Source organism: Diceros bicornis, chromosome 18, assembly GCF_020826845.1.
Source record: "Diceros bicornis minor isolate mBicDic1 chromosome 18, mDicBic1.mat.cur, whole genome shotgun sequence".
Lineage (NCBI taxonomy): Eukaryota > Metazoa > Chordata > Mammalia > Perissodactyla > Rhinocerotidae > Diceros > Diceros bicornis.
This window is the reverse complement of record NC_080757.1, coordinates 8,116,133-8,129,350: the sequence shown is the minus strand read 5'-3', so window position 1 is coordinate 8,129,350 and position 13,218 is coordinate 8,116,133. Positions and strand designations below refer to the sequence as shown.

The 13,218-nt window shown below is 40.9% G+C and overlaps 1 protein-coding gene across 1 annotated transcript; it reads left to right on the top strand.

Annotated features, from left to right (window-relative positions):
• The first annotated feature begins 28 nt into the window (after positions 1 to 28).
• ADPRM (ADP-ribose/CDP-alcohol diphosphatase, manganese dependent) lies at positions 29 to 12,779 on the top strand. The gene is made up of 4 exons (XM_058559705.1): positions 29 to 98; positions 7,444 to 8,070; positions 8,953 to 9,069; positions 12,082 to 12,779. The coding sequence occupies exons 2-4, from the start codon at positions 7,470 to 7,472 to the stop codon at positions 12,390 to 12,392; spliced, it is 1,029 nt and encodes a 342-aa protein (XP_058415688.1). The 5' UTR covers positions 29 to 98; positions 7,444 to 7,469; the 3' UTR covers positions 12,393 to 12,779.
• The last annotated feature ends 439 nt before the right edge of the window (positions 12,780 to 13,218 follow it).

Genomic DNA, 13,218 nt, shown 5'->3' with positions numbered 1-13,218 from the left:
CCGGAAGTCGAAAGGAGCCGCTCTTGTCGCTCCACTCGATGGTGGCGCGGTTGCCTGGCCGCTAGTCAGGGAGTCCTTAACCGAGGAGCCGGCGCGCGGTAGGTGTTTCCCCGCTGTTGGAGGCGTGTCCGGCCCGGACTGGGTCGGGCGGGGGGGGGGGGGAGCTGCCCGGCCGGGCGGGCAGGAGTGGACAGCAGGGCCTGGGGGTGGGGCTGCCTCCGGGTCCGGGCTGCGCGGCCCGGCCGGTGGTCCTGAGCGCTGGGGGCGCCCCGCGCTGCTCGGAGGCTCGGGGCTAGGGCGCCCGAAGCCGGCTCCTCGCTCCTCCGGGCACCCCCAGCCTCGGGAAAGAGACAGCACCGCCCGGCGGGGCCGGGCAGCCTCCGTCCCCACCCTTGTCGCCCTCGTCCAGCCCAGTCTGGAGGCCGGTCAGCTGGAAGTGCAAGGTTGTTGATACCTTTGTATCCCTAAGATAGAAGCGGATCCATTGCACTTGATACAGTCTTGGACTTTTAAAAAAATTGCTAGTAAGGATAATTTGAGTGATTAGGGTGGCTAGACAAGTATGACTGAAGTGCCTGGCGCTTCTAGTTGTTCCCAGGTTAGAATGTAATCTAATTATAAATAACGGTACGAAGTAGTATATGCGGTGTCACACCCCATCCCTTGTCTTCGTCTCCCTGGGCTCCAGTTTCTTAAAATGCTCCCGCTGACTCCACTGCCCCGTGGAGTTTCGTCATGTCAAGTTTGTTGATGAGTTCCTCCTCTGGGACTGCTTATCTTGTTTGGATACAGCCGTACAATATTTGTGAGGCTAAGAGTATTTGTAGGTTTATTTTTCATGCCTTGTGAAAGTTAAACTCACATTCACTTGTCTTGCCTTTGTTTTTGTCTCAATGTCTGCAATTTTAACCCTCCCCACCTCCGTGGTGGATTCGCAAAATACAGAAAAAGGAAATGATTGTGATTGTGAGAACAGAGCGTGGTATTTTCTGTGAGCCGGCATCATTAGCCAAGCTGCTGATCTCTAAGACAGGAAAGTTGTAGTCTAGTGTTACCCACGTTTCTTTTTTTTTTTTTGGTGAGGGAGATCAGCCCTGAGCTAACATCCGTGCTAATCCTCCTCTTTTTGCTGAGGAAGACCTGCCCTGAGCTAACATCTATTGCCAATCCTCCTCCTTTTTTTCTTCCCCAAAGCCCCAGTGGATAGTTGTATGTCATAGCTGCACATCCTTCTAGTTGCTGTATGTGGGACGCAGCCTCAGCATGGCCGGAGAAGCGGTGCATCCGTGCGCGCCCGGGATCCGAACACGGGCCGCCAGTAGCGGAGCGTGCACACCCAACCGCTAAGCCACGGGGCTGGCCCCCCATGTTTCTTGATTGGAAGTTGAGCTGGAGTTTTCTGGAGTATTTGCTCAAAGTAAATGTTTGCTCAGCACATCAGATTGTTCTTAATCAAACTGTTGTTTCCGTTGTAAGTTGCCTGTGGCTAAGATTTCTTTAGTCTCTTATTTCTGTGTATTTGCCCACAGCACTTCAAATCGTTCTTATCCAAACTAATGTTTCTGTCTTAAGTTGCCTGTCGGTAAGATTTTTTTACTCTCTTATTTCTCTGTATTTGTTTGCCCAGGGAGAAGTTATTCCTCAAATTGACAAAAAGGCACCAAAGTACTTTGCTTATTCAGGCAATGAGCATATAAAATTATTGTTCATCTCTTTGCTCAATTGTGGGTTAACTGATCAAACACATGTCATACAAATTAAAATCGAACTTAGTGTTGTTTTCAGGTGTTCTGTTAAATTTTATTTGCCAAAGTAATTCTTTTAATAGCTTCACCCTTTATTTATTTGTTTACCAAAGCATTTATACAACTTTTTCATTAAATTTATAATACTAAATAAAATACTAGTTTCTAAAACAGTTCCTGACTCAAAGTAGGGGTTTTATAACTATACGTTGGATGAATTGCTAATAACACCTCTGAGCCTGATTTCATGGACCCAAGAAACTTTAGTGTTAAATGATACCTGAAACATTATCTAGTGTAAACGTTATCACTTTTATTACTACTAGTAAACCACCAAGATCACCAAATGTGGTTTTTTTTTCTTTTGCTTTAGATACTTTTCTTGAAAGAGACAGGACATAGATAATATCTAATATTTGTTCTCTCAGTAGTGACAAGGCTGATCACATTTTGTGCTTGACATAACTTGAGGCTGTTTTGACTAGGACAGCTAGGCCTAACTTTGTGTGACCTCTCCGGCACTGCTTGTTTGCTTCATATCAAGTCTAGACTCCCTCCCCATGTGCCGAGTCACAAACATGTCCTGCCTCACCTCTCCTGTTAGTGCAGTATTTAGCAGAGTTAAGTTTCAAGGTCTTCTTCATCTTTCCACAGCCACCTATCCCATGGGCTCTGCATATAAAAACTTTGCTCACCCACCGCTTCCCCAAGACACTCCTGGCGGAGGCTTTGAGCGCCTCTCTGTTGCAGTAGTTCCCCTTATACGGTCTCCCCTTACTAATGTCCGGACTTGTCACTCCTCCCACCCCCTTTTTTTTTCCCTTTGACAATAGTGTGAAAGGAGCTTCAGCCTTCTGCCAGTCTTAATTATTACAGAAGTTTTATTAGTATCACCTTGTAGCAAGTTTTCAGCAAGTGAGCATCCCTGGGTATGTCTTCCTATTCTTAAAAATCATTGATGAAAGGTGGTTTTCACAAAAGCTGGCTGCTTATCCTGCACCATGACTTTTTGTAGGAATTTTGGGAGAAAATCTTGTAAAGTTTTCTACATTATTCTGTTCTATAAAAAATTGCAGTAGTTTTAGTTATCTTGAGCTTCACTAGGCAGATGTAGTTTCAGATATACAATTAAAATCTAATTTTCTTAACATGCATATAGTGCTTTATGATTTATAAAGTAGATTACTGTGCATTATAACTTAGCTGAATCTCACAGCAGCTGGTGAGGGTTATTTTGCTCTAGGAAAAACTGGGACTACAATTCAGTTTCAGGTCTTCAATTTCAAAGCTTTCAGCAGTTCATCATGATACCTCTTAACTAAAACTTAGATAACTTAGTATATTATAAATGGTGCAGGCAAAACTTGCGGAACACAGTTTGCTAAAAACTTGCTATTTTCCTTTCTTTTCAAAAGCAGATTATTTCCTTAGGTCTTCTAATTCTTCCAGACTTTTATTTTCTCTAAACTTTAGAATGCTTTTTTAAAACTTTATATTGTAGACATTTAAAAACATGCATAAAAGTAGAGAGAATAAACCTCAGGTACCCATTACTAGCTTCAACAATTATCCTCTACTCATCTACTTTTTTGTGTGTATTTGGTGGAGGATGGCGACTATTTCAAAAAAGTTCTACGGCATTGAAATGTTTATTAATTCTAAGTCTCCCCAGTGGAGGTGTCTTTGGGTGTTTCTTCTCTCTGTCCACCAGGACCAACCTCTCTGAGCTCCCTGGCATCTCCCTGAACCATACAATAAGAGACTCGGAACTAGTCAGGAGAGTCCATCCCCTGTCCACTTGGTTAATTTTGCCCTGCCTTGCTCACTTCTGATCCTGTCTTTCCTTGAATGTGGCCTTGTCCTCCTCTCTTGCCTCTTATCTTTCCCTTAACAGATCACAGTATGAATTAAATTTGTGTTTCAAAATAATTTCTTTATTTAATAAAATTGAATGTTCCTTATCCTTACCTTATTTTTAAAAGCTGTGTGTATTCAGCATTTTGGATGTCTTTTCTACCACAGAACACATTACTGTTTTCTTAGTATACCCTTGAGCTTTCCTAAACTGAACTGTGTTCCAGTGGACGGTGTATCTGACAGGACTTTTCATATCACATGACAGAAATCTTTTTTTTTTTTTTAATTGATGTTTTAATGGTTTCTAACATTGTGAAATTTGGGGTTGTACATTTTTGTTTGTCCATCACCATATATATGACTCCCTTCACCCCTTGTGCCCACCCCCCACCCCCCACCCCCACTGCCCCTGGTAACCACAGTCCAGTTTTCTCTGTCCATGTGTTGGTTTATATTTCACATATGAGTGAGATCACATGGTGTCTGCCTTTCTCTTTCTGGCTTATTTCACTTAACATAATACACTCCAGGCCCATCCATGTTGTTGCAAATGGGACGATTTTGTCTTTTTTTATGGCTGAGTAGTATTCCATTGTATATATATACCACATTTTCTTAATCCAATCGTCAGTCGAGGGACACTTAGGTTGCTTCCACTTCTTGGCTATGGTGAATAATGCTGCAATGAACATAGGGGTGCATAAGCCTCTTTGGATTGTTGATTTCAGGTGCATTGGATAGATTCCCAGTAGTGGATGGCTGGATCATAGGGCATCTCTATTTTTAATTCTTTGAGGAATCTCCATACTGTTTTCCATAGAGGCTGCACCAATTTGCATTCCCACCAGCTGTGTATGAGGGTTCCTGTTTCTCCACATCCTCTCCAACACTTGTTGTTTTTTGTCTTGGTGATTATAGCCATTCTAACGGGGCGTGAGGTGGTATCTTAGTGTTGTTTTGATTTGCATTTCCCTGATGATTAGTGATGTTGAGCATCTTTTCATGTGCCTATTGGCCATCTGTATATCTTCCTTGGAGAAGTGTCTGTTCATTTCCTCTGCCCATTTTTTGATCGGGTTGTTTGTTTTTTTGTTGTTCAGTTGTGTGAGTTCTTTATATATTATGGAGATCAACCCCTTGTCAGATGTATGTTTTGCAAATATTCTCTCCCAGCTGGTTGGTTGTCTGTTCATCTTGATTCTGGTTTCACTTGTCTTATAAAAGCTCTTTAATCTGATAAAGTCCCACTTGTTTATTTTTTCTTTAGTTTCCCTAGTCTGGGTAGGCATGTCATCTGAAAAGATTCCTTTAAAACCAATGTCAAATAGTGTGTTGCCTATATTTTCTTCTATGAGTTTTATAGTTTCAGGTCTCACCTTCAGGTCTTTGATCCATTTTGAGTTAATTTTTGTGAATGGCGATAGCACATGGTCCACTTTCATTCTTTTGCATGTGGCTGTCCAGTTTCCCCAACACCATTTATTGAAGAGACTTTCCTTTCTCCATTGCATGTTCTTAGCACCTTTGTCAAAAATTAGCTACATGACAGAAATCTTAAAGCCAATTCAATTTGGCTTTACTCAAAGCAGGATTTATTGGCTGGTATACCTAAATGACCAAGAGAAGTCCTAGAAGGGACAGGTGGATCCAGGTGGTCAACTGATGTTTCCAGACTTGACTTCTTTCCATCTTTCAGATTTGCTTCCTTCTAGATTGGGTTTCTTTTCAGTTAACTTTTCCCCAGCAACTCCAGTCTCAGGTCTCAGCTTAGCAGAAGTAATTCCAGTAGTTTTGCTGGTAGTTCCAGCAAAAAGCCCAGGGCTGATGCTTATTGACTCAGCTTATTTATATGCCTACCCCTAACTGACCAGAGGGAAACTAGGCTTTTATAGGCCAGGTCTGGGTCGTGTGTCTACCCCTCCCCTTCCTCAGCCAGGGGGTAGAGGTCAAACTGAAAATGAGGCATTGGGTAGACGGCTAAAGAGACTTTGGGGTGCTGTTACCAGAACAGGAAACGAATGCTGGGTAGACAAAAATAACAGCTGTCTGCTGGAGAAGATCAAATGTATTGGGACTAAATGCCCTCCAGGAGATCCGCAGTACATATTATCACCCCAATGTCTCTGAGTTTAAAGATAAAAACAAACAAGCTTGTTTGGCCGGAGATAAAAGCATTCCCAGAAAGTTTTCTCTTAAGCTTCGGTAATAACGTTCCAGTGATACATTTGCTAAATTATCTTCTGGTTTGATTAATCTGTGCTTGAATTGCAAATATTGAAACCTAATAAGACTAGAGGTTTTCAGCTGACTTAGATGAGTTTTGTATTTATTGTAATTATATCTGAGTTCACCTTTCAAATCAGATATGTCATCTGTTCCAACCCCCATACATATTAACTGACTTGGTATCTGGTGGGGTCTGCAGGACCAAATGAGCAAATGAAAAAAAAAAAATAGTGTAAGAACAAGCCATTTTTCAGGATTTCCATCTCTTTTTCTGGTGCTGTTTTACCTGTTTTAGAGCCAATTATACCCAGCTGGATTAAGGAAGAAAGGAAAGTAGCTGAAGCTCGTACTGAGTGGATCAGATAGAAAGTGTACTATTAGTGACAGCAGTTTTAGAATGAACAGAGGCCCCTAATTCTCAAATAAATCAAATTGAAGTCTGGCCCTTATTGCCAGTTGTGGAGTTGCTGCCACCCCCTCTGATAGGAACACTCCGACAGTTAGGATTTCACGTCTGTAGAGGATTAAAAAGAACTCAGTGGGTACTTGGGGCAAATGACTGGAGACCAAGAGTCTGACAGTAATTTTAGAAATTCCAAATGAATTTTTAGAAACAACTAGGTTTTAATAAACGTAGACACCACAGCCCAATTTACTCCTGTAGCCTTTATAACAAGAATAGTTGATAATTTAGGATCTTGGCCTTTGATTTTTATTTTAATCCTTAGAGTTCTTGGCTGTTTTAAGAGATTATAAATTTAGATTATAAACAATCTAATAAAATAATAGCTTTTTCAAGTCTAAATTTCTTGCACTTCTTGGCCACTGAGGCAGGGCAGAAATCGTGTAAGAAAAAAAGATTACATATTTCCTGTTTTGACTGTAGGGAAGGGGAATTAATATTTAGGTTTTAAAAACCTGGTTCAAATTAGAATTCAGCTATTGAAGAGCCAGGAACCACTACTCACAGAAATGAAAATAGTCACATCAATGTCACAGTTTTTGTGCCAGATTTTTTTGTTTGTTTAAAATTAATTCTCTCATAGCTTTATTACCTCTCTCTGTTATTCTATGATACAAAATATGAGGAACTTATTTCAGGTGACTACCACCAAAGAGAAAAGACATGAAATACCCATAGCAGGCATCTAACGTAAAAAGTACAATGAATGAGTGTAATATACAACTTCCCTCCCAAAAAAATCCTGAACTTTTGATAGAATTATTTTGGTGTTTGTGGATTAAGGTGTGTGTGTGTGTGCATGTGTGTTTAAAACTAGTGTATATTTCTTAAAAATTGCAAATTATACCTGATTTGAATTTGACTTGACTAGAATTAGAATGCCTATTCATTAATAGGATAATACCCCTTTATAAATTGGTACTCTTCTAAAGAATAGAGGTTATCCTCCATTTTACAGATGGGAATAGTGAAGCATTTTGAGGACTTGGTACTTTGGACATAAGACCATCAGACTAAAGCCCATGCACTTTTGTCTATACCAAGCTACCTAGTGGATTAACTATTAAGTTTAACATTCATTTTACCTTTTTCTTCAGTCTATTTAGAAAGTTAGGATGTTTATAACTTAGTTATCCTTTTTCCTTTATTTAGTTTATTTAGAAACCTGTTTGGAGGTTATGGATGATCAGCCCAATCCTGGAACCCTAAGTGAGAGTTCAGAACTTCTCTTCTCCTTTGGAGTTATCACAGATATTCAATATGCTGACTTAGAAGATGGCTATAATTTCAGTGGAAGCAGACGGAGGTACTACAGACACAGTCTTCTTCACCTACAGGGTGCTATTGAACACTGGAATAAAGAAAGCAGCCCACCCTGTTGTGTACTTCAGCTTGGAGATATCATCGATGGATATAATGCGCAATGTAAAGCATCAGAAAAGTCTCTAGAAGTTGTTATGAACACATTCCAAATGCTTAAAGTCCCAGTTCATCATACATGGGGAAATCATGAATTCTATAACTTCAGCAGAGACTATTTAACAAGCTCTAAACTTAACACCAAGTTTCTAGAAGACCAAATTGTACATCATCCTGAGACTATGCCTTCAGAGGATTACTATGCTTACCATTTTGTGCCATTCCCTAAATTCCGGTTCATTTTACTCGATGCTTATGACTTGAGTGTCTTGGGCGTGGATCAGTCTTCTCCAAAATACCAGCAGTGTCTGAAGATACTGAGGGAGCACAATCCAAACACGGAATTGAATAGTCCTCAAGGTGAATTATTCCTTTGAACTGAGAGTCTAATACATTGTCTTTAAATTCTTCAGCTACCTTTTATTCAGCAGGAAGATGGATGATTAAGGTAAAAGTATATTGTCGCTGTTGTTCAGGGTCAGGATTTCTCACAGGCCTCATGGCACATGGATTGTTTGCAGTTGGTTTAAGATTCGTTTATTTAACAGCTCTCTGAATGCCTGTTCTGGGCTGGGCACTTTTTTTAGGGCTAGTTATTCAGAACTGTAAGCAATACTGACATTATCAGTTGTTTTATGGATGGAGTGGAGGGAACAAGAGAAGTAGCTGGGCAGACAGAAAATAAATGAAACACAAACAAGATTATTTCCACAGCAATAAATGCCGCCAAAAAAATAAGATATAATATTATAGAAAAGGACTAGGGGTACTGTTTTAGTTTAGGTGGTCAGAGATAGCCTCTCCAAGGAGAAAAACGTCGAAGCTGAACCTGAATGACAGGAAGGAGTCATTCTTGGGAAGGGCAAGGTGGGGCAGAGTGTTCAAGAGAGAGAGAAAAATGCAGAGGCGCCGAGCAGAGGACCTGACGGTACTGAAGAATGCAGGAAAGGGCCAGTAGGGTGCAAGATGATTTTATTGTGGCTCAGCGGACATAGTAAGGAGTCTCTGTTTTATCTTGAATGTAATGGGAAGCTAGTGAAGTAAGCAGAGGCGTGGCAAGACGAGGAGTGAGATACAGTGTGGTTTAGTTGTATGTTGCTCTGAAAGCTTGTGGTTTCCCGTTTTAAGTTAATTGCTGCCAAATATTCCTAAAGAAGAGTACAGGTGTCCCCATATTAGCTAAGTTCAAATGCCCAAATGAGGAAAAAAATGACATTTGATGGGTCTGACTGATCATTTCAGGACTTTCTGAGCCCCAGTTTGTCCAGTTTAATGGAGGATTCAGCCAAGAACAGCTGAACTGGTTGAATGAAGTTCTTACATTCTCTGACACAAACCAAGAAAAAGTGGTGATTGTGAGTAAGTATTTAAATTATTTGATTACACTAGCATTTTAGAGAATAGGAAAAGTTAGGTTTTAAAGCATGCTAACAATATTTGTGTTACGATATCCTCTTTCTATAAAGTGAATGCTTAGTTTAAAATTTTTTATTGAGAAACAATCTGAATATAAGATTAACATTTAAGGTTGAGTCAGGAAAGAATTGTAAAATAACAAAAAAATCTTGCCATATATTAGAGCTTGTGAGTTGGCCTTTTGGGTTTCAAAGTAGAATTTCCCCAAATGGGATCAATTTGTATAGTAATATTTAAGTGAAAAATTTAGTCCAGGCCTCATACCAAATCTCAGCCTCAGGAGACCTACCCATCAGTGCAGTGGCCACCGAACAAGGCCTCTGCTGCCTGGGTGAGAGCAAAGCTGATCAGCAGGGGACGGGGTTAGAGACCCAGCTGGCAGTGAGCACTTCAGTTCTGTAACTGTGTTTACCATGCAATTGCAAGGAAATACTTTTTTACAGAAGTCCTGCCATCAGAGCGTATAGGAATCTGGAGGTGCTTGAAGTACTCTCAGATGTAGATGTGTGCACGTGTGTGCTCGCACACACACACAAAGAACTGACTTTGGATTTGCAGTATGGCTGGTGTACTTGGTTTGGGGGCTGAGATTAGATCCCTTGGTTAAAATGAATGTGGCACAATGGATGAGAAGACTGGGCTTAGGATCACAAGAATGGGATGGCACTCTGGCTCTTGTTTCTATGAGCTGTGTGACTCTGGACAAATCTTGAACCTACAAACTGCAGTTTTCTCAATATTGTATCAATGAAATTTTGAACATGAAAACCCTTTGAAAATGACAGGCTATTCAGATGGTTGATAATATAAAAATTATATTTCTATAAAAGTAGTTTTTACTTATTAATCTTTCACTGATGTAAAAACGTGTAGAGGGAGTAGGGGTGTTTTTGCTACCATTGGAATATTAAATGTCATTCAAGGCTTGGAAAATATAAGGTGCCCTCGGATTACTGGCATGATGTGACACTGTCTGGCTCTACAATAAGTGGTCTCAGAAACTGGGATACTTGCTGACTTGTCTCTGCTTTTTAGTTTTCCACTGCCAGGCTGTACCTGTTACTTGAGAGAATACTGGAGCTAAAAGGGACCTGGAGATTATATAGCCAGACCATTTAATTTTAAACACAAGGAAGCTGAACCAAACGAGATTAAACTACATAGCTTAAATCATATAGCTACTGACAGGACAGAGACCAGAGGCCACGTTTTATACCCCAGGCTCCTTTCCCATGTTGTCCTTTATTCTTCCCGTTTCTCTTTACTTACGTCAGTGCGCGTATCTGCATGAGCAGTCTCAAAGGTCTTCCACTTTGCTGTAAGCTTAGAAACTGGGTGAACAAACCTTTAATGACTTAGTGCCTTAGGTTTTCTTTAGCAAAGTTTAAAATGACTAATAAGTTTTCTTTTGTTTTTGTTTGCTTTTTCACTTTTATTTTGGCTACTCAGAGGTCATTTTGCCTGCTTCTTGAGTTTGGCCTGCAGTTGGAAGGATAGAATTGCTATTAGCAGAGACATGGAACACTGCAGTAGGAGGGGGTTTTGGGTGGAGAGTTCAGGAGTTCAAGTTTGAAAATATTAAGTTTCAGGTGCCTGTTAGATATCAGATGCCTATTAGACATCAGTGGAGATGTTGATAAGCAGTTTGGATATGTGAGTCTGAAATTCAGAATAGAAGTTTGGGCTAGATATATAAATGTGGAAGTTGAAAGAATATAGGTGACATTTAAACTGTAAATTACTACGAGATCACCAAGCCATTAGTTGTAGATGAGTGAAGCCCAAGGACCAAGCATTCAGGCAGTCCTAATAAGACAATGGGGAAATGAGGAGCCAGCGAAGGAGAGTGACAGCGGCCACTGAGGTTGGAGGAAAACTAGGATGACTAGCGGTGTCCTGGCAGCCAAGTATTTCAAGGAGAAGGGAGCGACTAATTGTGTCAGATGCCACAGGGGCTTGACAGGTGAGTCCATGGTGGCATCTGGATCTGGAAAGGCACACAGCCTCTTTGGACTCTTAGCCTTTATCACAGCTTGAAGGGTGGTCATCAGTGTGTGCGTGCGCACGTGTGCACACACGCACCCATAAGCTCTTCTGACGCCTTTCCTGCTTTAGGGGTCGTTAATCCCCCCCTTTTAATTTGTATTGCAAACTAATAGATATTAAGCAGAATAAAAATATTCAGAATAAAAATAAAAATGAACACTAACAGAGAGAAAAAAGGAAAGTGATTTAATAGGAAAAAGCAAAGACCAGTGAACTGTTGTTCCTCTACTTCACTGTGAAACTGGCCTGATACATGACGTGGCTTCATATATGTCTTGGCATCAGGAGTTCGAAATTCTCCTGGCTCTACATCCACATATCTCCTGTGGGTCCTAGCATGACTATTCCCTGCTTTAACTCAATTTTCTAATCTATAAGATGGCTATGGTTGCCTTGATCTCATGGAGGCGTTTAAATGGCACGAATCAGTTCTACAGCATTGAGTGTTTATATAAATGACATAGAATCCATGGCCCATCCCTAGACTGTTCTTCTATTTAGGAGTACATCTTTCTGAGTATATAACACTCATAAAAGGAAATCGAAGAGACTGGGTTCCGCACAGCATCTGCTCGATTCCTGGCTGCCTTTGCAGACCGCCCTGCACAGATGCCCCTGGTCTCCCTCTGTTTGCACATCTTAAAACTCCGTAGGCAGTAGGGACCTTAGGGTTTCTGCCTCTGCAGTGGCCTCTCTCCCTTTATATGTGAACTGTCTCAACTTCTTTATGCTCCAGAGATGTGGCTATAGATTACCTAGTTCTTCATGTATGTGGATTCTCTCTGATCTCAGTCCATAATGAGGTAGTAATACACTTTTTTTTTTCTGAGTGCTAGTTTTTAGCCATTTATTTTGGTGAAAGAGATATTTTTTAATTGATTCATAACTCTTCTTCTCTTTAACTAACAGGCCATCTTCCCATTTACCCTGAGGCCTCTGACCGTGTGTGCCTGGCCTGGAATTACAGAGATGCCCTGGGGATCATTTGGTCTCACCAGTGTGTGGTGTGTTTCTTCGCTGGTCACACTCACGATGGTGGCTACTCTAAGGATCCTTTTGGTGTGCACCACGTCAACCTGGAAGGGGTTATTGAAACAGCTCCGGACAGCCAGGCTTTTGGCACAGTTCACGTCTATCCTGACAAAATGATGTTGAAAGGGAGAGGCAGAGTTCCAGACAGAATTATAAATTACGAGAAGGAAAGAACTTTCCATTTGTAGTTTGATTTTGTTTACCTTTATAGACAGAGAGTGACTTAGCTTTGTGTTTTTGTTCCCCTCCTGGCCCCCAAATCCTCAGTCTCATTGTTTAGTAGTTATTTGCGTAACAAAATGTGTGTATGGCTTCAGTGTGTGGTAGCTCCTCAGATATTCTGAAATGGCATTTTTGGATAATATATCCAGTGCTGAAAATTAGAAACAAAATGAATGAAAGTGGCATGAATAAACCAGGGAGGAGACTGGTGGTGGGCGGGGGGGGGGACATATAGTCCTCAAAATGGACTTTATTGTTTAGCCTTACCTGAAATTCCTTTACTTTTACAAGGAGAATGTATTTATGTATTAACTATGTAACTTAAAATTCATAATAAAAAAGAAAGAAAATAAGCTCAGGTAAACTTTTTCCAATTATTCTTCTATGTGAATGAGCTTTGGACATTTTTTGCTCAGAATACTCATCATATTTGTACTTTTATAGGCTTGTATTCCTCTTTTGTAAGCAAAAAATACCAACAGTTATTTCACAGGTGAATGAATGGCGCTCCCATTCCCATAGGTGAACGTATGGTCTCCCACATGAGGCTGTAAGAAGAGATTAGAACCCTTTGTCCACCCATCACCTGGGCCTGCGCAGATGTCCAGTAAGTGACCTTTTGACGTCAAGACACTAAAAACTCCACCCTCGGGTCATGCTAACACTGCCATTTTGTGAACATGCATCTTATGAAGAGGCATGAAGTCTGACTACGCTTGCGCAGATCATCAGTTACCTCACCTCTCCTCACCTCCAATCATCTATCTCCACGTTTCAGACCACCTTGCTCCC

Bases quoted from the DNA above. Each gene is read 5' to 3' on its own strand.
- ADPRM (XM_058559705.1), top strand. From the start codon at position 7,470: ATGGATGATCAGCCCAATCCTGGAACCCTAAGTGAGAGTTCAGAACTT. The intron at 8,071-8,952 runs GTGAATTATTCC...TGATCATTTCAG, and splicing joins GGAATTGAATAGTCCTCAAG to GACTTTCTGAGCCCCAGTTT. The intron at 9,070-12,081 runs GTAAGTATTTAA...TTTAACTAACAG, and splicing joins AGAAAAAGTGGTGATTGTGA to GCCATCTTCCCATTTACCCT.